The 23,765-nt window shown below is 33.1% G+C and overlaps 4 protein-coding genes and 1 long non-coding RNA gene across 8 annotated transcripts in view; 2 read left to right on the top strand and 3 right to left on the bottom strand.

The window, feature by feature from the left end:
- Positions 1–23,765, bottom strand: part of LOC125058721 — a 32,886-nt gene that overhangs the window by 813 nt on the left and 8,308 nt on the right. The window contains exons 2-3 of the long non-coding RNA XR_007118484.1: positions 5,230–5,472; positions 634–740 (exon numbers count right to left, since the gene is read on the bottom strand). This is a non-coding gene — a long non-coding RNA (uncharacterized LOC125058721). The remainder of the gene's footprint in view (positions 1–633; positions 741–5,229; positions 5,473–23,765) is intronic.
- Positions 958–4,565, top strand: LOC125058681. The gene is made up of 2 exons (XM_047662804.1): positions 958–1,240; positions 1,954–4,565. Exon 2 carries the CDS (start codon positions 1,987–1,989, stop codon positions 4,366–4,368), a length of 2,382 nt encoding a protein of 793 aa, XP_047518760.1. The 5' UTR covers positions 958–1,240; positions 1,954–1,986; the 3' UTR covers positions 4,369–4,565.
- LOC125058698 lies at positions 5,627–7,838 on the top strand. The gene has a single exon (XM_047662838.1). The coding sequence runs from the start codon at positions 5,809–5,811 to the stop codon at positions 7,045–7,047; it is 1,239 nt and encodes a 412-aa protein (XP_047518794.1). The 5' UTR covers positions 5,627–5,808; the 3' UTR covers positions 7,048–7,838.
- LOC125058675 (uncharacterized protein K02A2.6-like) lies at positions 12,282–18,456 on the bottom strand. Of its 4 annotated transcripts, none has more exons than XM_047662795.1 (3): positions 17,848–18,456; positions 16,131–16,631; positions 12,282–15,759 (listed from the first exon to the last, which is right to left on the bottom strand). In XM_047662795.1, the coding sequence occupies exons 1-3, from the start codon at positions 18,304–18,306 to the stop codon at positions 15,754–15,756; spliced, it is 966 nt and encodes a 321-aa protein (XP_047518751.1). In that variant the 5' UTR covers positions 18,307–18,456; the 3' UTR covers positions 12,282–15,753. The 4 variants fall into 4 exon arrangements, with proteins under 4 accessions (XP_047518751.1, XP_047518749.1, XP_047518748.1 ...); XM_047662793.1 differs by having other exon boundaries at positions 12,282–13,709; positions 14,469–16,631; positions 17,848–18,446; XM_047662792.1 differs by having other exon boundaries at positions 12,282–16,631; positions 17,848–18,446.
- LOC125058712 (RNA exonuclease 4-like) lies at positions 20,904–21,832 on the bottom strand. Its single transcript, XM_047662854.1, has 2 exons — positions 21,426–21,832; positions 20,904–21,131 (listed from the first exon to the last, which is right to left on the bottom strand). The coding sequence occupies exons 1-2, from the start codon at positions 21,756–21,758 to the stop codon at positions 21,000–21,002; spliced, it is 465 nt and encodes a 154-aa protein (XP_047518810.1). The 5' UTR covers positions 21,759–21,832; the 3' UTR covers positions 20,904–20,999.

The raw sequence follows: 23,765 nt of genomic DNA, 5'->3' as shown, positions 1-23,765 counted from the left end.
CAACCTAAAACTTGTCTTTAAAGGAAAATTAATCAAAAATTATCAAGGAAAAGAAAATATTGAGTGCAAGCCCAATGGTTATAATAAAACTATTGTTTTTTAGTCTGAAAATGTTATTTGCTCATTTAGATGTTGTTTATAATATAACTTATAGTGAGTAAACGTTTACTTAAATTTTAAGATACCTGTGTCCTTTTCAAAATTCTGATTATCTAATATATATAAAATTCTCGTGTCACAATGTTTGTTCCCATTCTCCTCCGAAATTACTCGACTTTTTTTATGCATATTCAGTAAGTCTGAGAATCTGCAATTATCTATCTTTCAAACCCCTAAGTGATAAGGGGTGTTTTAGACAAAAATGTTTTTATTTTTTTATGATACAGCAGCATACAACCCTTATTTTTTATTTGTTAGTTAAGAACTTAGATCTCTGAGGTTTATATAACAATAATCACAGAAAACGTCAGTTTTCATTCCGGAAAACCAAACAGTCTCTGGTATCATAGCAAAATGTTGGTTAGTTATAAAAAGATAGGCTAGGCTTTAAGGAGAAACGAAGTTCGCGGGGGCAGCTAGTTATACTATATAAACTGCAGACAAAATATTAATGGGAACAAAAACTGAAAGTACCTGTGCTTGTTCAAAGAATCCTTGTTTGTCTCGCGATATATTTGGCGCGTGTTTCTGCCACAGACCGGACCACAGGTCTTCCTCTTGAAGAAGCTCTGCATTATTTCCTAAAAAGATAAATATATTTAGAACAAATTAATATAACAGATCTAATTACATAAGAAAAATGTTTTTATTTTCTCTTGTATTAACTCTTTAGTTTATAAGGAATTTAAAATTTGTACTATGGTGTAGACCCACAGGCGCTTCATTCATTTTTAATGGTACAGTAATAATTGGAAAGAAACGGGAGTTTACATTATTGAAAAAACTTCTCTGTTTATACATATCGCACATCCGCTCAAATAACGTCATAACTCGATAAAATGTCAAATGACTTTAATTGTACCATTCGTATCAGAATAACACATACTTCATGCTCATAAATCGTCATAGACGTAGTTCAATTATTTGTCCCTAGATGGCACTTGTGACGTTCTATTGTTTACCGAAAGTTGTGCCGCGGCGAACATAAACAGTGTCATGTTACGACTTGCGCGAGGTGGTCATACGGGCGTTGTTCAGTAAAAGTGAATTGTGTCGAATCAAGACAGTCTTTGTAAACGAGGTAAGTAACATTTTATTTTCTTTTTTGCAACTAAACTGATGCTTGTCGAGTTATGCCAGTATACGTGATTGAAACAATTCAATTTACACATTTGTTAATCACTAATAATGACCTATGCAGAGTTATGGCGGTATACGTGATTGAAATTATATTATTAAACATGTTTGTTTATCACTAATACTGACCTATGCAGAGTAACGACGGTATACGGGATTGAAACAATTCAATTTACACATTTGTTAATCACTAATACTGACCTATGCAGAGTTACGACGGTATACGTGATTGAAATTATATTATTAAACATGTCTGTTTATCACTAATACTGACCTGTACTAATGTATGACAGTATATGTGATCGGGATGATGGCACAATATGTTTTATTAGATAATAAATCTGAATTATGTTGAATTTTGACTTTATTCATAAATAAAACGACTGAAAATAAAACTATGTGTCAGCAAGAAAACTGATTTGTCTTCAATTATGCTCGTGTTTTTGACTATGATTATTAATAAAGTGATAGATTTATTAATTTAAAATTATCGTATAGTGATAGTATAAAATTATTTTAGGTACTGTTTACGCATAATGTTTTTTTTTAATTCCCTGAGGCCACATTGTTGTTTTTTTTTTAGTTTAAAACCTTAAAAAATGTTTAGGTAGGTATTTAATTGTTTTTAACTAATTGTGTTGTTCATCTTGTTCTCAGGTGTTATTCGGTTTGGCGGTGTCACTTGTAACTATGTCCAGATCCAGAAAAATATTGTCATTATGTCTGGAACCCAATGACCATCATAACACAGTAACTGATGACTTGTCTATTGTGGCGGAAGATACGCAACCAAAAGATGTAGAAGAAAATTGTGACACGTCAAATAAAGAGAATACATATTATCATATAAATGAACCTACTACACACATTCCCAACTTACAGGTAGAATGTAATAGAATAGAGAATGAAGACTGTAATTTGCAAGAACCCGAATCTACGGGTGAAGAAACAGACGATTCTGTTAAAGATCGTGATTATAAATTGTCTTCCAAAAAGCGTAGCAAGAATTTAGTAGTTTCTCGTCAGCGATCATCTAGTACTTCATCTACAAATTCCTCTTCGTCTAGTTCATCCTCATCTAGTTCATCTTCATCTAGTTCATCCTCTTCTGATACTCCTTCGTCTAATAGAAATTCTCCAACATCTACCTCTGTACTATTGTCACTTAATAAACAAACAAATCAAGACAACAATGAATGCTTGCCTTCAACTTCCAAAGAAATTAACTTAAATAGTATTCATTCTCCAATACCAAACGAGACCGTAGTACAGGGAAATTTCAATACACGTAAGAGACGCCGTGGAGAGGCACAATGGAAGCAGAATATAACAAAAGTTTTACGAAACTCTGGATTACCCTATCAAACGAAGTCCGGACGAAATATTTCTAAGAAACAAATGAAACCAAGTTGTGGAGAAGGTTGTAGACTTAAATGCAGCTATTTTCTTACCGATGAAATAAGAATTCAAATCTTTGATTCTTATTGGGCTTTGAAAGATTTAGAGAAACAGAGACTATTCATTCACAAACACATACAACAGATAGAGATAAAGTTTCGGTCTACCAAAGCACAGAAAAATCGAAAAATCAACTATGCATTTTACTTTGAGGTTGAAGGTTCATTAAAAAGGGTTTGCAAAACAATGTTTAAAAATACATTGGATATTAATGATAGAACAATTAGAACTGTAACAGAGAAATCTACTGGAGGATTTTTGAAAGAAGATGAAAGAGGGAAACACGGTAAACATTATACTGTAGGTGACACTATAAAAAATGATATAAGAAATCATATAAAACGTATACCGAAAATTGAAAGTCATTATTTAAGAGCACAAACAACACGAGAATACATTGATGGAGGAAAGACTATATCTGACTTACATAGAGATTATGTGAATGAATGTAAACAAGATGGACGCAACTTTGGAAACTACGTAATGTACAGTCGTATTTTTAACGGTGAATTTAATTTAGGATTTTTTGTGCCAAAAAAAGACAGATGTGAATTATGTGTAGCTTATGAAAATGCAGTTCCCGAAAGTAAACTGTTGCTCAAAAAAAAATATGATGAACATTTAGTGGACAAGGTTTTATCCAGGGAAGAAAAAAAGCGAGATAAAATAGCCCTAAAAGAAAACAAAAACCTGATTGTATCTGTATACGATTTACAAGCAGTTTTACAGGTACCTCGTGGTGATGTTTCTGTTTTTTATTATAAGAGCAAATTAAATAATATGAACTTTACGATAAGCAAATTGAAAGCAGAAGAATCGGGAAAAAAGAAAAAAAGGCAACAGACTGAAGACGATAGTTACAATGGAGACACTATTGTAAATAACAGTATTACCGATTGTTATTTTTGGCACGAGGGTCAGGGTAATCGGGGTTCAGATGAGATTGGTAGCTGTTTGCTTAAATATATAGAAAAAGAATTGCATGATTACGAGGGTGACCAACTAGCTGATATAGTTTTTTATTCGGATAACTGTTGCGGCCAAAACAAAAATAAGTTTATTGTTGGATTGTACATGTATGCAATATTGAAGTTTAGTAATTTAAATTCTATTACTCATAAATTTTTGATAGCCGGACATACGCAAAACGAAGGTGATGCCATACATTCGGTAATCGAAAAGCAAATAAAACGTTCCTTGAAAACTGGTCCAATTTACGTGCCAAGTCAGTACGTACAAATAATTAAAGAGGCTAAGAAAACTGGGGAACCACTAAGAGTTAATGAACTATCACACACCGATTTTATTAATTTAAAAAGATTAGTTAGTGATCTAGGTATTACTACTTTAAATAAGCTAAAGATTTCTGAAGTTAAAATGATGATGATTACCAAAGCCGCACCAAATATTTTAAAGTACAAAACGTCGTACACTGACATTGAATGGTCTGAAACTAATTTACTTTCTCGAAATAAAAAAATAATAGTTCCTGATCTAAAGCAAGTTTATGCTGCTAAAATAGAGATTAAGGAACGGAAAAAGAATGACTTAATGACATTACTTCTTAACAACCACATTCCTAGTTTTTATGCCAACTTTTATAATAGTTTATAAGTTTAATTATTTTTTATTACACTGTCTACTCTCGTGTTATTGCACAGCTGATTGTTATAAGTACTTAAAGTATTTTATTTTGATAGAAGTTCATTTTTAGACTTACTGTTACAAATTGTGATTTTAAATAAGTATTGAAATACCTAGATTATTTAATTTTCATAGAGTGTTTATATATTATAGTGATAGAGTGTGAATTGTTTATTTTTCAGTTAAGACGTTGTAAATTATAAGTTCCTTAATTTGATTTATTTTTTCAATGCTATAGAGGTGTACTACCCTCGTTTTAATTAAACTGTTGATCGTTTTGAAGTACATAGATTATTTAATTTTGATAGAAAGTTGTTTTTTTTTCAGTTATAAGTTTGAAAATTTAATTGTCTTTATATAAAAAGGCATTTCAAAGTCTAATATGTGTGTAATACACGTTATATTAAAGAATATATTGTATTTCATTACAAGTTAAAAATACTTGTGTCATTATAATAAACAAATTATAATAAAACTTTGTATTTTTTGTACATATAGTGTCACAACCCAGATTATTTCAATGTTTTTTTCAGGATTTTCAGATTACTAATAATATGAATTTATAGAGCTTAAAAAAACATTATAACTCGGTGAAGAAAGTTTTCTTCTAAAATAGTTCCCTTTTTAATTATGATCCAAAAACTAAACAAATTAAGTTGGGTAAACTTTAAATGTCTTTCCTGAAAAATGTAGTTTTTGGAGTTGTGACGTTATTTGAGCGGAGGTACGATATGCAGCCGTGAAAGTGGGTTCTTGGCAGGTATATTTAGTCTATTTTAATCCAAGAGTAAGCTTTAAAATTATGGCATAAATATTTAAATATTGACTTACAGATAGTGTTGTGGTTTCTACGTCGTAATCGTAGATTTCAAGCGCATCCCGAAATCATCATAACTAGTCAAAACGAATGCATTCATTTTCAAACATATTCATCCATTGATGAATGAATGAATTTTTCGAGCACAAATTTCTCAGCAATATTTTTTAGGTTTTGTTGCTTATTTTCCATTAGTTCATTTAATATGTTTTTAATAGTATCTGTCTGTTTAATGTTTTCAATTGTCTTCGGCTTTTCTGAATAGAATATAGATTTCTTCGAGATATTGATTTTCAAATTGTCATACATGACATGACTTACCTAACATTTTTAGTGCGTATCTACGATTCGCTACAACTTCGTTATCTGTGCTCTGATTTTATCTGCGAACTGCGAAGTATGAATAAAAGTATAAAACTAAAACAACGGTCAACGGCCAACGCAAACGGCTAGTTTTTAAATTGAAATTCATACAAATATTTATGTTTTCGTGTTTAATTTAAATAAGCTGTAAATAAATAAGATTTAATAATATAAGGCTTATTATCAACAAGAAATTATAACTAGTTCTCAAACTATACTTAATTTATATAATGGAAAACAAACCTAAGTTGGAGCCATTAAAATTGGCAGAGTGGGCGCAGAATTCTGCATTCTTTGCGAAAGCCGTCGAACTTATTTCAGAGACAAAGCGCTCGAAGCAGTCGGACTCTGAATCAAATCCAAAAGTCAGATTTAATCCTATTCCTCCTTCTCAATTACATTTAAGTTTTCAAGCATTAAAATCCAGTGGCATTGGACAGACACCAGTAAGACCAGTTACCTCAATAAAAAAAAAGAACTGGAACTCCTCTGTTAATATTGTTAGTAAAGAACGAAGTATGACAGAGATAAAATCTAAGGCTAAGGCAACTAATACATGGAAAACTGTTGTTGAAAAAGCAACACCACCATTACAAACATTTAAAACCTCAAAAGTAAAGAAAGAAGGATCAGTTTTAAATAATGAAATTATGTTAAGTGGAATAAAAAGAATTCCCATCACACCTCAGAGAAAAGAAATAGTACCAAACAAGTTACAAATAAACACACCTAAGAGCATTCTGAAAAAAAAAGTTATTCAAAATACACCTCTCTCAACTACATTTCAAAAATCCTATGATGGCGATGCTACATTTCTTCGTATTGAAAAGGAAGTTGATGATTTGGTGCAGGAAAAGGAAATAGAAAATGACGTTAATATAAATGTTGCATTACCATCATCTACACCTTTTAAGGCTTCAAATGTTTTAGAGTACTTTCCAACATCTGATGCTGATTTTCTTCAAAAGGACAAAACTATTCTAGACATTAGTAATGTGAGTGAAAATGAGAACCCGGTTGTGGCTCTATGTGATGCATTTCAGAAGGCACTCATTTCACATGCCTGTCCAAAAACAGACTTGAAACAAGAACGAGGATCCTTAATAAGTGTCATAGGGGTTGCTCTGAAACATATACAAGAAATAGAAGAATATGAAAAAGAAAACGCAGTTAATAATAGCAGAAAACAAGTAATGGGTATTAGTTCAACAGATTTCTGCAGGACGAAATTACCAAAATTTAAAATACAAAAAAAAATTGTCTTCCAAAATTCCCCCAAAAAATGCCATGTTTCTCCAAAAGTACATAAAGATGCTTTAAATGTGTATATGGGTCTAAAAAGAAATTTAAATTTTTTAAACACACCAAAGATAGATAAGACACAAAATAATGAAACTGACACTCCACTTAGAGTGAAGAAAAACCTGCGATTCCAATTAAATAGATTGTATAATGACAGTGAATCATAAATATCATATAAGATTTTAGTGGGTGCGTTGCCAATCTTTGAAAGAAGAGTATATAATATACTCTTTCTTTAAACAATTGATCGCATGTCCCAGGGAAGACCGGGAGTCGATTCCACAGTTCACTAAAGAAAGTGTCTTGTATAACATAACAACAATAATATTAAAATAGGTTAGATTAATATAAATAACACAAGATTCATTACAATAATAAAATATTTTAAAAAATGTCTATTGCCGATATTTAGTTAGTGTATGTGACTGCATATCATGTCTCGTGTTAAAACTCAATTGTCCTGTGGAACATGTAACACCTGCGCCTACTCTGGTAAATCTGCCGTTCCATAGTAATTTGATAGTTATACATAATATTAAAGCCACTTTAATTCAATACTGTTAAAAATTACAAATGACTGTTACTTTTGTTATTATGCTGCACATTGTTCTTTTTGGAGTCGGTTAAAAAGTACATTTGAGGCTTTACGAATATACTTGAGTACTATATTACATTCTACGATCATGGCAATTGTCGATAGAAATATAACCAAGTCAGCATAGAGAACATATGTAGCTGGTAATAAATTTTATTACTTATTTTATTGTGACAGCGTCATGTAGTCCAATCTTAAGCAAACAATACCTTGATAAACTCAACGTTGGACGGACGGAATCAATAAGTGTAATAATAATAACAATTTTATTCTAAGATAAGCATTTTCAGATGAAACTAAAACGTTCATAATTTTAAAATTATTATTACTACAGACTACGTAAGCATTAAGAGAAAATGCTATAGGTACATAAGGTCAATAATAAACATTAATTATACTTTTTTATAATGTATGCTGTGATTTAATGTGTACTTTTATGTTATAATAAAAACTTATATTTTTAGTTATGTTTCTTCTGTACCAACAATTAAGTATAAAGATTATCCTATTTAAATATTAAGTAATCGAAAAGAACTTTAAAGTCACATCTATATCCCGACTTCATTGTGATCCTTTTCTCTTTAAACATTTTACCAACAGCCGAAGTGGTACCTAATTTGACTGTGTCGTGTGATGGTGTGTATGTTCATGATGGAGGTGATTTTGCGCTATGGATATTCTTAATACTCCTTTTAACTATATTCCGCGATAGCTTAAACAAGTCACATTCGCACACAAACCAGAGAAAAAGCATCGTCCATAAATATTCCAAAAAAAATTAAAGTGGTGTAACATGATTAAGTATTTATTAATAAAGGAGATAAAAATGAGCTATTTTTGGCCAAATCTACTGATGTTTTAATAATAATGGTTATTAGAATTGAATATGCCACAATTGAAAACGTGTTTAACATTCCCAAAAATTTCTATAAATATGGCTGTGTAAGATCCCCAAGTATTATTCCTGAATGCAAAGCTTCAATTATTGGCCATAATGCATAATAGCATAATTGATTATAAAAGATATTTGATTCATAAATTCTATTGTATAAGATTATAGATGTTTTAATAAATGTAAGTATTATTAAGATCTTATTTATTTAAAGGATCTAATAAATAACAATAAAAATATAAAAAACAGTATTTCATAAATTGGCTATAAGTTCTAATTAGTTTTTAAATATTTTTATGTCATTACTTGATAAGAAGTAAAATATCACGATATTAAGTAATATACAGTAACAATTGTGTTCTATGGATGTGTAACTGTCCATCACAAAAAGAAGATAAAATATGTCAACAATAAGTCTGTCAGAAATTACATTTTTTTGTGTCAACAAAAGCAAAATAACACGAGTAATATGTTTTAATTTCCATCGTAACATTTAATAGCATGGGTAAGTAATTGTTCAGTTTAATGGTACAGCTTTGTACAAAAAGCTATGTAGGTAAGCCTCAACCTAACTTGCCACTGGAAACTTAATAGAAAAGTTCAATTGAGAATTTGTTAAATTTAGCCAAGAGCGATGATATTTTATTATTATATTTTGTATTTTGAGACTCAATTTATTTATTTTCTTATCTAGACTAAAAATTGGCGCTGGTGATTCAGACATCCTGAAATACCCCTACCATGAGGCATTACTGTAAGTAACTTTAATATGCTAGATAGGTACATAAGTAAATCTTTATATTTTTTTTTTAACTGACCTTGATAAGTAAACATGAATAAATGGTATTTTGATTGTTTATTAAGTATTTATATAACAAATAAAAAAGTAAAATGTAGGATATTAAAAGACAAAAAAGGACGTTAGCAACCCGTATAAATATTATGAAGGAATGAAGAGAGAAAGTAATTCAGTCGGATGTGCGTCAGCTGGACAGCATAAGTTGAGGATACGAAAAAATATTAATAAAAGCACTGCTCATACCGTTTGTCTGGACGAAAATGGCTGTATCGTACTTTATATACGACAAAATTTTACTTTATACAACCTTTGCGCCAAGCTATTGGTAACCTATAGGTACATTTGATATAAATATAAAAATAATTGGTATATCATTATATTTAAAAACCCTGTATCAATTGCAGCTATTGTGAATGGAAAATGTTGAGGCTAGCGGATAGTACAATTACTTGCATACAATACTTTATTAGTGTATTCTAGTGTACTGCAGTTAACAGACACGCGCGATCTCTTCACTTCGTGAAAACGAGTGTCGTTTAAGCGTATGATGTGAAAGTGCTATCTAGTGCTAAGTGTATTTGGTATTTATCCAGTGTTTGGCTTCGTTTGTACGAATCACCGTGCCTATTAAAATAAACCTTGTATACAATAGTGCAATAATGCAATTGATATTTATATTAAGGTATATTTTATTTATACTATTTTTACAATTTACACAGAGAACAAATGAAACTAAAGTCTAGAAATTAAGAATATATATTTTTTCAGTTCTCACACTACGCAAACCGCAGTGACAGTTTGTGAAAAGATCAGTAGCTGCGTGGGAGTTTATGTTAATGCCTACTGTTCGCAATACCTTTTTATACAACGCTTTATTTTTAACCATTACATAGTACGGGAGGTAGCAACGTTTGAAAAGAAAGAATTTTAGGTCAGCTGATTTTGTGATATGTCTTCCTTCTTGCACTTTCGGTTAGAGTCTGGGCTATCGGGCTGGCGGTAGCGGTTGCGTTCATTAGTGCGCATCCTACCTGTCCAGGTAATAATCCTGGATTTTAAAAGCATTTTAAGAAGCGTAATTTTTAATTTTTCGTTTTTAAATAAGTCTACCTGACATACTTTTTTTATTGCCAGACATTTTTGACAATGCTTACTATGTGCCAGACGCGATTTTAAGTTTTTTTTTTATAAAAATTTCAAAGTATTTTATAATGTCTGTAATTTTAATATTATGTTATTTAAATATAAGAAAAACTAAAAATTAATTTGCCAGACATTAATCCGATTGTTAAGCCTTGAATTAAAATGAAAAATCATGAAAAGTATTGCAGTACAATGCTAGTAGTTCGAGACAGACAATAAGTCGAGAATGAGACAGAGAACCATTACAAAAGTAAATTACTTGTCACTGTTCATATAATAATAATAATAATTCTAGTAAGAGAAAGTTTAAAAAAAAATTAAGCATAAAAACGAATATAAAATTAGATTAAAATTTAAAAATCAACACTATTTAAATTGTCCTGATTACTAAATGTAAGTTATAAATAATTAATATTAAGTTTTTCAAGTTGTTTTAGCCTATAGTGACGTCACAAAAAGGATTTTCAAAAAAAAAAAAACAGTGGATTCTCTCGTTCATGGCCTCAGATCCCTGTATGTTTTACGATAAGTCGTTTCCTTCTGAAAACGAGTATAAAATTGATAGGAATATTAACTTATGTATAAAATTCTCGTGTCACAGTGTTAGTAACAATACTCCTCCGAAACGGCTAGACCGATTTTTATCAATTTTTTTATGCACATTCAGTAGGTCTGAGTATCGGCTACCTAGCTAATACGGCTACGGCTTTTTTTCATACCCCTAAGTGTTAAGGGTTGTCCACTCCGAACATTTAATTTTTTGGCTATTTTTTTGTTTCTATTTTTGAAGTTGTACTTCTTTAGGCGCGTTATGAAAAATTGATGAGAGTGAAATTTTACGATGCGCGCGCACCTATGACACAAAATTGGCAGTGTGATATAGCGTGCGCGAGCGAGATGGGAATAAGACAATCTACAAGTAAAAAGAAATAGAATATGCGTGAAGCTAACTTCACGCATATTCTTAGCTTAGCAGCTTAACAAGAATTTTGAATGACCATGACATCTGACAATGACATTTACCTTTTAAACAAATATAGGAGTTTTAATTATTGTTTAAAATAAATAATTATATACCTAGTTATTTTCATTATACGAATTGATTATCTAAATCAATACTAATTAATTTAATTTAATTTAATTTAATTTAATTAGCCTTTATTGCTGACACCCATACAATTATATAAGTTACATAAAAAACACTTAATTCTAACACATAAATAAAATAAAACTTAATCTAATGCATCATATGACCCGTTTTTGGTAATCAGCGTGTTCTGTGACACGTAGGCCTCTTCCAGCTGTTTCCATTCTTTTCTGTTATTAGCTCTTCTTGTCCAAGTTGTGCCTCCTATTATCTTAATATCGTCTGCCCATCTCTTGGTCGGTCTTCCTCTTTTCCTTTTTCCATCACGTGGTTGCCATTCTGTAATTATTTTTGTCCATTTCAACCTGCTATCTCTCGTCATGTGCCCAGTCCAGCGCCATTTCAACTGCCTTATTTTCTTTATAATGTCTTCTACTTTGGTCGTTGATCTGATCTCTTCTGCTCTTTTTCGATGTCTTAGTGTTACACCCACCATGCTTCTTTCCATTCCTCTTTGGCATGTTCTCAACTTTAGAAGTTGTTTCTGAGATAAAGCCCAAGTCTCGCAGCCGTATGTAACACATGGTAGGATACATAGATTGAACACCTTTTTCTTAGCTACTATTGGGAAGTCTTTACTTTTAAGTACTTCCTTGAGTGACCAAAATCTCTTCCAGGCGCTAGACACTCTTCTTTCTATCTCAAGATCCATTTGGTCATGAAATGATATTATTTGCCCTAAATATACGTAGTGGTCAACATATTCGATAGCATCTCCTCCTATTTGTATCATAATAGTTTCTCTATTTGTCATTATTTTCGTTTTAGATTTGTTCATAGAAAGCCCAACTATCTTGCTTGCTTCTGATAAATCAAAGACACGTGCACTCTGCAAAACGTTTATTCAAGACTGGCGCTCAGTGTTGCCCACTTAGTCTGCCAAATATCTAACACCTTCCCCCTTAAATGCTAAGCTCTCTTACATAGCTAATTAATTAGTTAATAAACTCTGTGTTCTAAAGATTTTTAAGATATATCAAATACCTAGGTAAATTCACAAGTAGATAGGTTGCTGTCTTAATAACAATAGTAATTTAATAACTCAATGATGGAAATACATAATAAGGAAAACAGTAAATAACAAAAAAAAACAATAAGTATATTTCTATGTAAGCTACCTCAATACCTACCTACCTCTCTCCCTATTTACCGAAATTAACACTTTTATTAAAGGTGACAAAAAAAAAAAAAAAAAAACTTAAAAATAAACAGCTGCAATCTATTTTAAAGATTTACCTACTACTACAACATACAACATTTATATTTAATGGTCTAAATCTCTACTTGTTACAAGAATATAACAATTTACATTGACATACATGTGAAAAGATAAAAAAAAAATAAGTTTAATTTTAAAAAAAAATAATCTAAGATGCTTATATGCTACCTGAAAAAAAAAACATCTTCGAAGCCGTATCTACGAGGGGGTCTACGAATCCTACTAATTCTGTCTGTTTGCTGATCAGACGTTAACTCCCTGTAGACTACATTATCTTGAATCGGTCCCCCGGGCGTGGACACTGCTGGCACGGTGACGGCGGTGATAGCTTCCTGACGTGACGTATTGCCATCTGGGCTGCTCATTTCATTGTGGGATGCTCTTTGATTACGAACCGTTCTAGGTGACGTCAACATATCAGCTGTGGCAGACGACGCTGTCATAGAATCGGGGTCTCGTTCTGGGCTCTCTGAGGTTGGAAAAGCTAATGAACTTCGGGACTTAGGTTTTGGATTAACATGTGAAGGTTGACGATTTATGTCCCCTGTATTACTATCAACTACTTTGACCTTTCTAAACCTTAATTGATCGATATGTCTTTGTACTTCGGTTCCGAGAACAGATTTAACTTTGTAGTCAGTGGTTCCTAACCTATCCGTCAGCTGGCCTGCTAGCCACTTGTCCCGAGAGCGGTAGTCGCGGTACCACACCGGGTCACCGGGTGTAAGTTGACGCCGCGCTCCCCCCGCAAACTCCTCACTGCGAGCTTGGTGCGATTGAACTCTCGTCTCGCGTGAAGGCTTTAAGGCATCTAAACGCATACGTAAATCCCTGCCCAACAGAATTTTAGCAGGACTCTCTCCTGTAGTGTAATGCTCCGTATTTCTATAAGCTAATAAAAATCGAGAAAGTGCTATGTCCGGGTCTAGTTTTTGATTAACCGCTTTTTTTATGACTCTCTTACATATCTTAACTGCGTTTTCCGCTGCTCCATTTGAAGCCGGATGATACGGGGCTGAGAAAATATGCTCAATTTTATTTCTTTTCATGAACAACTCAAATTCCTTACTAGTGAAAGGTGGACCGTTGTCACTAACCACTTGTTTTACTAAACCAAAGCGAGCAAAATTATCTCTAAGAACAGCAATTACAGAATCTGCCTTTGTGCTTTTCATTCTGATTGCTTCAATCCATTTAGAGCAAGAATCTACTATTATAAAGTAAGTTACACCGGAAATAGGTCCCAAAAAATCTATGTGAATTCTGGACCAAGGTCTACTTGGCCATGGCCAGGCCTGTGGCGTGTGTGAAGGTGGAGCATTTGCGACCGCACCGCACACTTCACAAGACTGACATATTACTTGAATACTTTCATCTACCCCAGGCCACCAGACATAGCTTCTTGCTAACGACTTAGTTTTAACAATACCCATATGGGTATCATGCAATTCTACTAATACTTTATTCCTACATGAAGCTGGAATGACTAACCTATGGCCCCATAAAATACAACCTAGTTCGGTGTAAAGTTCATTTTTTCTATTAAAATATGGTTTTAATTCTTTGATTTCATTTCCTACCGGCCAACCATCTCTAATATAAGTTAACACTCTTGATAATATCGGGTCAGACAAGGTTTCTTTTTTTAAAACTGAGTAGTCCAGAAGAAGAGCTTCTGTCGCAAAATGCAGATATGTTTGCTCTGGCAAAGTATCTTCACCTATCTCTTTATGTGCTGTAATTAATCGCGATAGTGCATCTGCTGTGTTTTTGTCGGTTTTAATATACTCAATATTAAAATCATATGCTGATAACTTGATAGCCCATCTTTGCAACCTACTCGCTGCTGTACAAGGTACTGCTGAATTCGGACCGAAAATGCTTACTAGTGGTTTATGATCTGTTTTTAATGTAAACTTCCGACCATACAAGTATTGATGGAATTTATCAACAGCAAATATAATAGCGAGGGCTTCCTTATGTATTTGGCTGTAGTGTCTCTCCGCAGGAGTGAGTGAGCGCGAGGCATAGGCCACGACCCGCTCCGAACCGTTAGGTGCGCGCGACGCTAACACACAGCCCACGCCATACGAACTTGCGTCACAGGTCACTATGGACTCTGCAGATATATCAAAATGCACTAGAACTTCTGCACTACATAACAATTTCTTTACTTTGTTAAATGCTAAACTACTCTCCTTAGACCAAATAAACTGTTTACCTGCCTTTAATAGCTCATATAAAGGAGCCAGATGAGTGCTCAAATTTTTTATGAATTTTCCATAGAAATTAACCATTCCTAAAAACGATTTTAACTCAGAGACGTTCTTTGGATAAACCATACCTACAATTGCTTTTACTTTGTCTGGGTCCACTCTTATACCATCTTTATCTATAATGTATCCTAAGTACTTAACTTCGGAAGCCAAAAAATTACATTTGTTTTTCTTAATTTTTAACCCGTTGTTTTGCAAAATACTAAAGACTTTCTCTATTGTTTCCAAATGACTTTTAAAATCCCTACTTTTTAGCAATATATCGTCGTAGAACGTAATCACATCTGGAATATCTTTGAACAAATTTGCCATAAATTTTTGAAATATTCCTGGACTTGAAGCTAAGCCATATACTAAGCGATTATATTTAAAAAGCCCCTTATGTGTATTGATTACAGTGTACGCTTTTGATTCTGAATCTAGTTCAAGTTGATTATAAGCCTGTGATAAATCAATTTTTGTGAAGTATTTATTTCCACTGAGGTCGCTAAACAATTCATCAATCCTCGGAACCGGATACCTATCAATCATTAAGGCTCGATTGAGTGTCACCTTGTAGTCGGCACAAATACGAATTCCCCCGTCTGCTTTGGAAGCAATGACCAGCGGAGTAGCCCAGTCGGAGTGGTCCACCGGTTCCACAACGCCGGCCTGAAGCATGGCATCTAGTTCTGCATCCACACGCGCTCGCATAGAGAAAGGCAATGGCCTCGCTCTGCAAAATATAGGCTCTGCGTCCTCACGCACCTTCAACGCCACCGTACCACCAGTGTACCTGCCCAGGGTCCCGTCAAACACCGACTTATATCTGGAAAGTATATTATTGATTTGATCATTCGATTGGCTTGCTTGCACATTATTTACATTGCAGATTTTAAATTTAGGAATATCTATATTCAGTTCTGAGAGCCATTGTCGTCCTAATAAATGGGTACAGCCATTGTCGATAACATAAAGGTCCAAAACTTTACATATGTTGCCATATTTTACACTGATTTCTAAATATCCTAATGGTTCAATGGTAGCCCCGTCATAAAACTTTAATTTTAACCTGCATGACCTTAACTTTAATTTGTTAAAGTATTTTAAAAATGTACTCTTACTAATACAGGATAAAGCGGACCCAGTATCTATTTCCATATTCAACAATGTATCGTTCACTAACAAGGAAATACACACCGGTTTGTACTTAGCTAAGGACATCTGATAGATCGGCTCCTCATCCGTGTAGTCTACTTCCTCTTGCTGGCGCACCTCGCTCGCCGGCGCCGCTTTGGCCACCGGTCCAGCCTCGCATCCGGCGGCTCCCTGCAGCCAGTAGGTGTCGGCGGGGGCTCCTTGTCCGGCCCCGCGCCCGGCGCCACGTGATCGACCGCCACGCTTCCCGCGCCATCGCCCGCGCCACCCGCGCGATCTGCCACTGTACCCGTAGCTGTTCATCACGCCCTCACCGCGTACCCCAGTCTTCTCTCGTCCCGAACACATACGACGGAGATGGCCTGTCGTTTTGCAGAGGCTGCACACAAAATTTTTGTAGACACAATCTTCCCAGCGATGATTTGTGTCCCCACATGCTTTACACTCACGTATTTGCATTTTATTTACTTGCTCCACAATGAGTGAACGATCCACAACGCCCGCGTCACGTTCCGCCGCCTCAAGGTTTATCGCGAGCGACACCAGTGTGGCCAGATTTTAATTGACGAATCTACTGCTTGTGGAGGTTAAAAACTACTGAATTCTACCGAAAGGAACAAGAAAATCTATTATATTTTTTTCTGTTGTGTTACAACGTAAAATATGAATGTTTTCTTGATAAAACGATAGAATAATAAAAATAAGAATTTAATTTAAAAGAAACCAAGTTTTTTTTTAAATTAAATTCTTAATAAAAATATAATTAAACAAAAATGTATAAAATGATACTTAAAAAAAGATTTTTCGTCTTTATGTTGGGTAACATTGTCATAAAGCAATTTTGAGTCCATTAACTTGAACATACTTCTGTCAGATCTATTGACTGAAGCGGAGTAGTTTTGACGTGATAACGTCTTTAAAATCGTTTTAGTCGGGTGACATGTTCAGAAACTTGTGTCACACCAAAACCTCACGAGCGCGATCGCAGGTATAACGAGAGAGAGACGGACCGATCTCCCGTCTCATCTCGAGCGCTGCCAGTCATTCCGTGAATGTATGAAGAAAAATGTATATCATAGTCGAATAAGTAAACTTGTCATTTTACACCCGAAATTTATCATCAAAAGTGTGAATAAAACGATAGATGTAATTTAAAATTTGAAAAAATTGTTATCTTCATTAATTCCTTACTTCCCAAAAACTTATATCACCAAAAAAACGTTATCACGTAAACATCTCGATCGTAAACCTACTTTACAAACAACCAATATTTTTTTATATAATTTATCTTCATAAAGCAACTCAAAATGGAACTCATCATGTTTTGTATGTCTGTTTCAATTTTATGAATAGACCCTTATTCATCACTTTGAAAAATAACGTAAAATTTTGTAGATTTACATAACCAACTTTAAATAAGGGATCTTGCTCCTATTCATTGCGATATCCTTGTGTATATTTATGTTTCAGTTTAAACTCGATTATATAAATTCTCAATAAAGGAATTCCCACATCACACTCTATGCTCACGGCACGAATGGTAATGAAAAGAATAAACATTAAATAGTTATAATCCAATCGATGAAAGAAGAATACCTCGCTTTTATTCGATATGCCAAAAAAAGTACTAGAATAACTGAAAAGCGTGAATTCTACTAAAATATACCAAATAATTTTTACATACTAAATTCTGTTGACAGTACCTCGAAATCTACCAAAAAAGTAGAAATCTACTAAATCTGGTCACACTGAGCGACACGGCTTTTTTATAACAAAGATTCTCCTCGGCAAACAGCCTCTGTCTTGTAGATTCACTTTTTAGCCCGCACACAAATTGGTCTCTAATATTATCTTCTAGTGTTGTTGAGAAATCACAAAACCGTGATAATTTTTTTAAGTCTGCCACGTAGTCGGCAATCGATTCGTTTTCTTGCTGCCTTCTTTGACGAAATCTGTAACGCTCCGCTAATATTGAAGGTTTCGGCTGCAAATGCGTTTCCATTAAATTCACAACTTCTTTGAAAGTTAGACTCGAAGGTTTCTTCGGACTGGCCAACGTAGATAGCAAGTCGTAGCTATCTTCCCCCATTACCGCTATAAGCGTGGGTAATTTGACGCCATCTTCAATTTTATTTGCCAAAAAGTACATCTCCACACGTTCAATATATGCTGACCAATTGCCATTTTTAACGTCAAATGCACTAATTTGACCAATCATTATAATTTTCTCAACACAGTTTAATTAATTTTTAAATTTATGTGAATTTTTTTTATCCTCGTCGCCACTGATAAATCAAAGATATGTGCACTCTGCAAAACGTTTATTCAAGACTGGCGCTCAGTGTTGCCCACTTAGTCTGCCAAATATCTAACAAAAGAGTTTTGACAAAAAACTAACATAATAATTTGAAATGGCTGTCCTGTGCACAGGTGGTAATGGAAGATTTAAGTTGGCACCTGGTAATTGGTATATATAATATATAGATAGTACCGGTGAACCCAGAGCTGGTGCATAGCTCGCTCAACGAAAAAGTATCGCAAAACAGCGAGGAAATGCTGCCAGCATTAAAGGTAAACTGCCACACGGGCTAACGTGTCCACACAAGTAGCATCCCATACCAAAGTCTGTCCCATCCAGCGCTTCCAGATTCACTGTAATTACAGTAGATTTACTGTATTTTAGACTTTTCTACTGTATACTGTAATGATAAAATACAGTGTATGAAAATACTGTATTTAATTTCCGTTCATATAAATTATCAAATTAATCAAATTTAATACGTTTTACGTATTACAAAATACGAAATATAAATTTGCAACCTAATCTAGAACCCAGAACCACTGACCTCTATCTATAGACAATGTAGAGTAGGATTGTTACCTACATATTAGTTTACGTGCTGGGAATTCCCCAATGAATCAGAACTAACGCTTAGCAAAAACTAACCGTCTAGTATTATCTTTGCCTCACTCAAACGCTGAGTGCGAACGCAAGTTTAGTGAAATTAATAATATAAAAACCAAGCAGAGGAACTGTCTGATCACAAATACTATTAAAGAAAATATGTTAGCTCAGCAAGCCATTCGTCGAAATTCTGAAAACTGCGTCAAATTTAATCCCACTATTGAAATGATTTTGAAGATGAATGCAAAAATTTATCAAAATCATGAGGAAATTATTTTAGAATAACTTACAATGATATGTATTTACAAATAAATTAATACAGCATCTTATTTTTCTTTTAATATTTAAACAAACTTTTACTGTAATTTTACTGTAATCGAATTTGAAATCTGCTGTATTGTTTTAAGAAACTACGATATTTTTTAGCTGACAACACTGTAATTTTACTTTTGGGATCTGGAAGCACTGGTCCCATCACCCAAGGAATCAAAGATATCTCGTCCGGCCGCGTGCCATCGTCTCTTGCAAAGACAATTAAAGTAAATAGACAAATCAATGCTAAGGAATAGCCGTAACTCTCGTGGTAATAACAAATTTTGACGATGGATGTCAGAAGCTGTATTAAAATAACAAATATTAACCTAATCATTCGAATGTTTAGAAAACAGCCGCGAGATGTCGTTTTAAAAATCTTTCCTACGGCCTGTTGCCAGAGCGAGGTTGCCAATCTTTGAATAACGACTACAACATGCAAGTGCGGCAACGCCGCAAATGTACCTAATACCTATAAGATGCGACAGTTAAAGTTAAAGATTTATTGAATTATTCAAAAGCAAGAGACCCAACAATGACGTAGGATATTGCAATTATTGGTAATAAAATGGGAATACTATTATCATTATTATAACTCATATTATTACATTACTTTGTATTCTCCTAGATTTTGGGCTGAAATAACAATATTATTGGTAAATAAATTGATACATACCTATTATTGAAATTGCGAGGAAAATTCGATTTGGAAAAAAAAAATTATTCGTTAAAACATGTTTTCTGTGTTCTTATTTATTTATTTAAGTTTTTATTAGATATATAATAACTTAAAGAAAAGCTGCACCAAACAAAAATATCTAGAAATTATTCATTTGCGCTGCTTCTATAAACTAACCGGCAATTTGGTTATTTTGCAACATTAGTTTAATTGACAATTAATACTAATAATTTTGTCTTTTTAAAGTTTATAAAAATTACCATCCGAAATTTTATAAATTTACAACATCTTATTTACAGAAAGAAGCTTTGCAATGATTTAATCTGGAACTTTTCCCTAAATTTAATATCAAGGATTTCTTCTTATTAGGCGCCTTCACAATCACCTTCTCTTGGCGCCATCACAATTAATAGCCAGAAGCATTTTGGGAATATTTATTTTTATATGAACATTAGTGGTCTATTACTATAATTTAATTGTTTAATGAAGACGAATAATATAAAATATTTTTATTTCGAAATGCTCAAAGTGAGCTTTCTTAGTTTCACTCAGGGTTGGCATTATTAAATGGTTATAAAATGAAAATAATTAATATCAAATCCAGTTGAAACTATGCTATTTTTTAACTCTTATTGGCATTGTCATTAAAAAAAATTGTAACGTGGGACATTATTTGTCGATTCTTTTTTGTGAATATTTTAATCTATTACTGTTAAATGTAGTGTTTAGTTTTAAATGTAATGAAAATGTATATAGTTGCCTCATGAGTAATCTGTAATAGTCTGTGTCAAGAGTTAATGTAATTTGTTAAATAAATGAATGAAATATTACGAAAAAGTGGTTTGAAAGAAAGATACCTACCAAAATATATCAAATACATCCTACAACAGGACAAGGAGGGAGATAGCAGAATAAAAACTTTTTCAATTAATGCGTTTATTTTACGAAACTTTACGGAATAGAAACTATTAAATTGTACTTATGTAAAATGCTAATTAATCTTTGACATAAATAATTAAAAGCGATCTTTGTTGTAAATCCTCATCACAGCTTTCGCATCTTCAACAGAGTCATGTGGTCCATTTTGAATGGACAAGCGAAGCTCTTGTTGAGCCAATTTCTTAAGCGACTGTTTCTGGCCAGATATCTGAAAAAGAAATCGATAATGAAATTGCGTCATCTAAACGCCGTACTGAAATTGGTTAAGAGAGATAATTAGGTACATAATATTATTATAACAGCCTTTACGCGTCAATTTCATTGAAAAATTAACCAACAGAACCTCTTAGAATTGTCAATATTTCATAGACAGATTGAAGCAAAAACAAGGAACGAAAATTGTGTTTTCTGCAAAATACGCCAATCGAAACACGATTATGAAATTGTAATATAATAACTACTTAATTGTTGTACTTTTTCTGAAATAAGAAATGGCACTTACTTGGTAACGCTGATAGGTCGCCACGTCCTTGACATCAGAATGCGATATTCCTAAAGCTTCGAGGTCTTTTTCCACATCATACCCCACAAGCACATGCCCGTTGATGATGCTCTTCAAACGACGGACTACCTCATCTTTAGGTTTAGCTTTTTCTTCGTAGCCGGGTTTAATCCCGGATATCGAGGTCCGGTAGTCGGCAACATGATGAGTAGGTTTAATATACTCATCCAGAACAGTTTCTAAAGCTTCATCCACGAGGGACACTCTAGCAACCATGCTTTTACCCAAATCATTTTCAACCATCTCACAATCGATAGCGTAGAAACGAACCATTTTAACTTGAATACAGAGAACTTTAAGTTAAGCTTTAAACGCAAGATGCTGGAGTACCGAGTAAGTAACGAAAATGTGCGCTTCAAGTATTTATAACAATTTTTTGATAACTCAGCGATCAAGCGCTGTGTGGCCGTTGAATAAACCGCTTCATTATTTCGTTCAAAGCTTTAAGAGATTTATAGAAAATTAGGGGGGTAAACCATATACTTATCTCGATTAAACAAACAAATATGAATTTAGATTGGTATGCATATGAAATTTATAAAATTAGTTAACTAAGTCTATATGAAAACCAAAACACATCATAAAGCGCTTACATAGATTAGATGTAGCTAAACAGTGTTGCCCGAAAATATTATGCACCAAAAAAATTGCAAAAACAAAATGAAAATAAAATTAATAATTAAAACAAAATATAAAAAAATATATTTGTCTTGAAATATAAATAAAATTTAATCAGTGGCGCTACATTCTTTTTAGGTCTGGGCCTCAGATTTCTGTATCTGTTTCATGATTATCAATCTAATAAATGATCGGCATCCTGTGCCTGACATACGCCGTCGACTTTTTGGGTCTAAGAAAGTCCATTGGTGAACAGCCGGGTGCATTGCCTTTATAAAATATAAGATTTGTATTGAAATTTGATAAAAAACCAAAAACATAATTTAATGATTGTCCCATTGTGGTTTTTTTCATAATTTGGAAATAATAAAGGCCGGCCTTAATAGAGAATCAATTTTGCGAAATGCGATGAAAGTTTTGAGTTTATTAATTTTAATAATATCCCTCTTATATTGCTTAAAATTGATATCGGTGCAGAAAATTATAAGTCAGCAATATTTTGGTCAATTAAAAACGGTATTTCTCCTTCTAAGCTAGCAACACTAATTTCTAGCTGTTTTTGTTCTTTATGATTTCGGGGAAGCCCCACATATAAAGTTTTTAAAACTGTTGGTAAGAATAACGATTTTGTATATTCAAATTTAAACCTTCTTACTTCAATTGTCTTTATTCGGAAGAGGTAACTCATATGCTGGATTTGGGAGTAATTTACAGGTTTTGCTTAGCACTCAAATTTTATCATAGCCTTACACTATTATGATATGAGTGTAACATTATTAATATTCATTTAATAATGAAATAATATATTTTAATAATGTGATAAAATAATCTAAGATTTCACTATGTTATGTAATACATAGGTATATAACTTCTATGTAAAATTTAAGACAAATTTGCACGCTATTATGTGAGGCAGAATATGCAAAGTTTAGCTTGTAAATTATAATTTTGTACCATATTCTTGCAAATAAATTATTATTATTATGTTTGGTAACTGTTCACTTTAGCTTAGGATCGATTCATGATCGTCGTAGACTGTTGCACACGGGCCTTACCCAAGTGAACACAGTTTTTAATGGGTTATTATCTTGTAAAAATTTGCGAGTTTTTCTTCTCGAAACTTCTTTTTGAAGGATGATATAAATGGCCTTTTGGACGTATAACAATTTGATAGCTTCGTGTAACTGTTTTGGAATTTGGGGTTATTCCGATGGTGGACAATTATAGGGAGTATTGATACTTTGTTAAGGGTTCCAATCCTATTAATTTAATTTTTATGATCTGTATAATGCTATTGAGCTATTGTTTCTTGTAACTAGATGTTGGGTATGGCGATGTCTATAAATGTCCTGTTTTATTGACTTTATAAGTTTTATATCTGGTCTATTGTAGTGTATAATTTTGTCTGTATCAAACGTGAGATATATTAATCTAAGTTAGTTATTTAAACCGCTTATTCCAGCTTATTGTATGTGTGATACATACAATTTTAGAAATGGAAAAGCCTCTTATGGGGCTCCTCGCTACAGACACGTTTTGTGATTCTATTCATTATTTAAAGGAACTTTACTATAAAATAGTTTCATCATCGGACGTCGAGACAGGTGTAAACATGTAATTTAGTAAAATCTTTAGGTGAGTGCACAAGTGCCGTGAAACGCG

The sequence above is a fragment of the Pieris napi genome, chromosome 18 (genome assembly GCF_905475465.1).
Source record: "Pieris napi chromosome 18, ilPieNapi1.2, whole genome shotgun sequence".
NCBI lineage: Eukaryota > Metazoa > Arthropoda > Insecta > Lepidoptera > Pieridae > Pieris > Pieris napi.
Note: the sequence above shows the minus strand (reverse complement) of the source record. Positions and strands in the feature narration are given on the sequence as shown.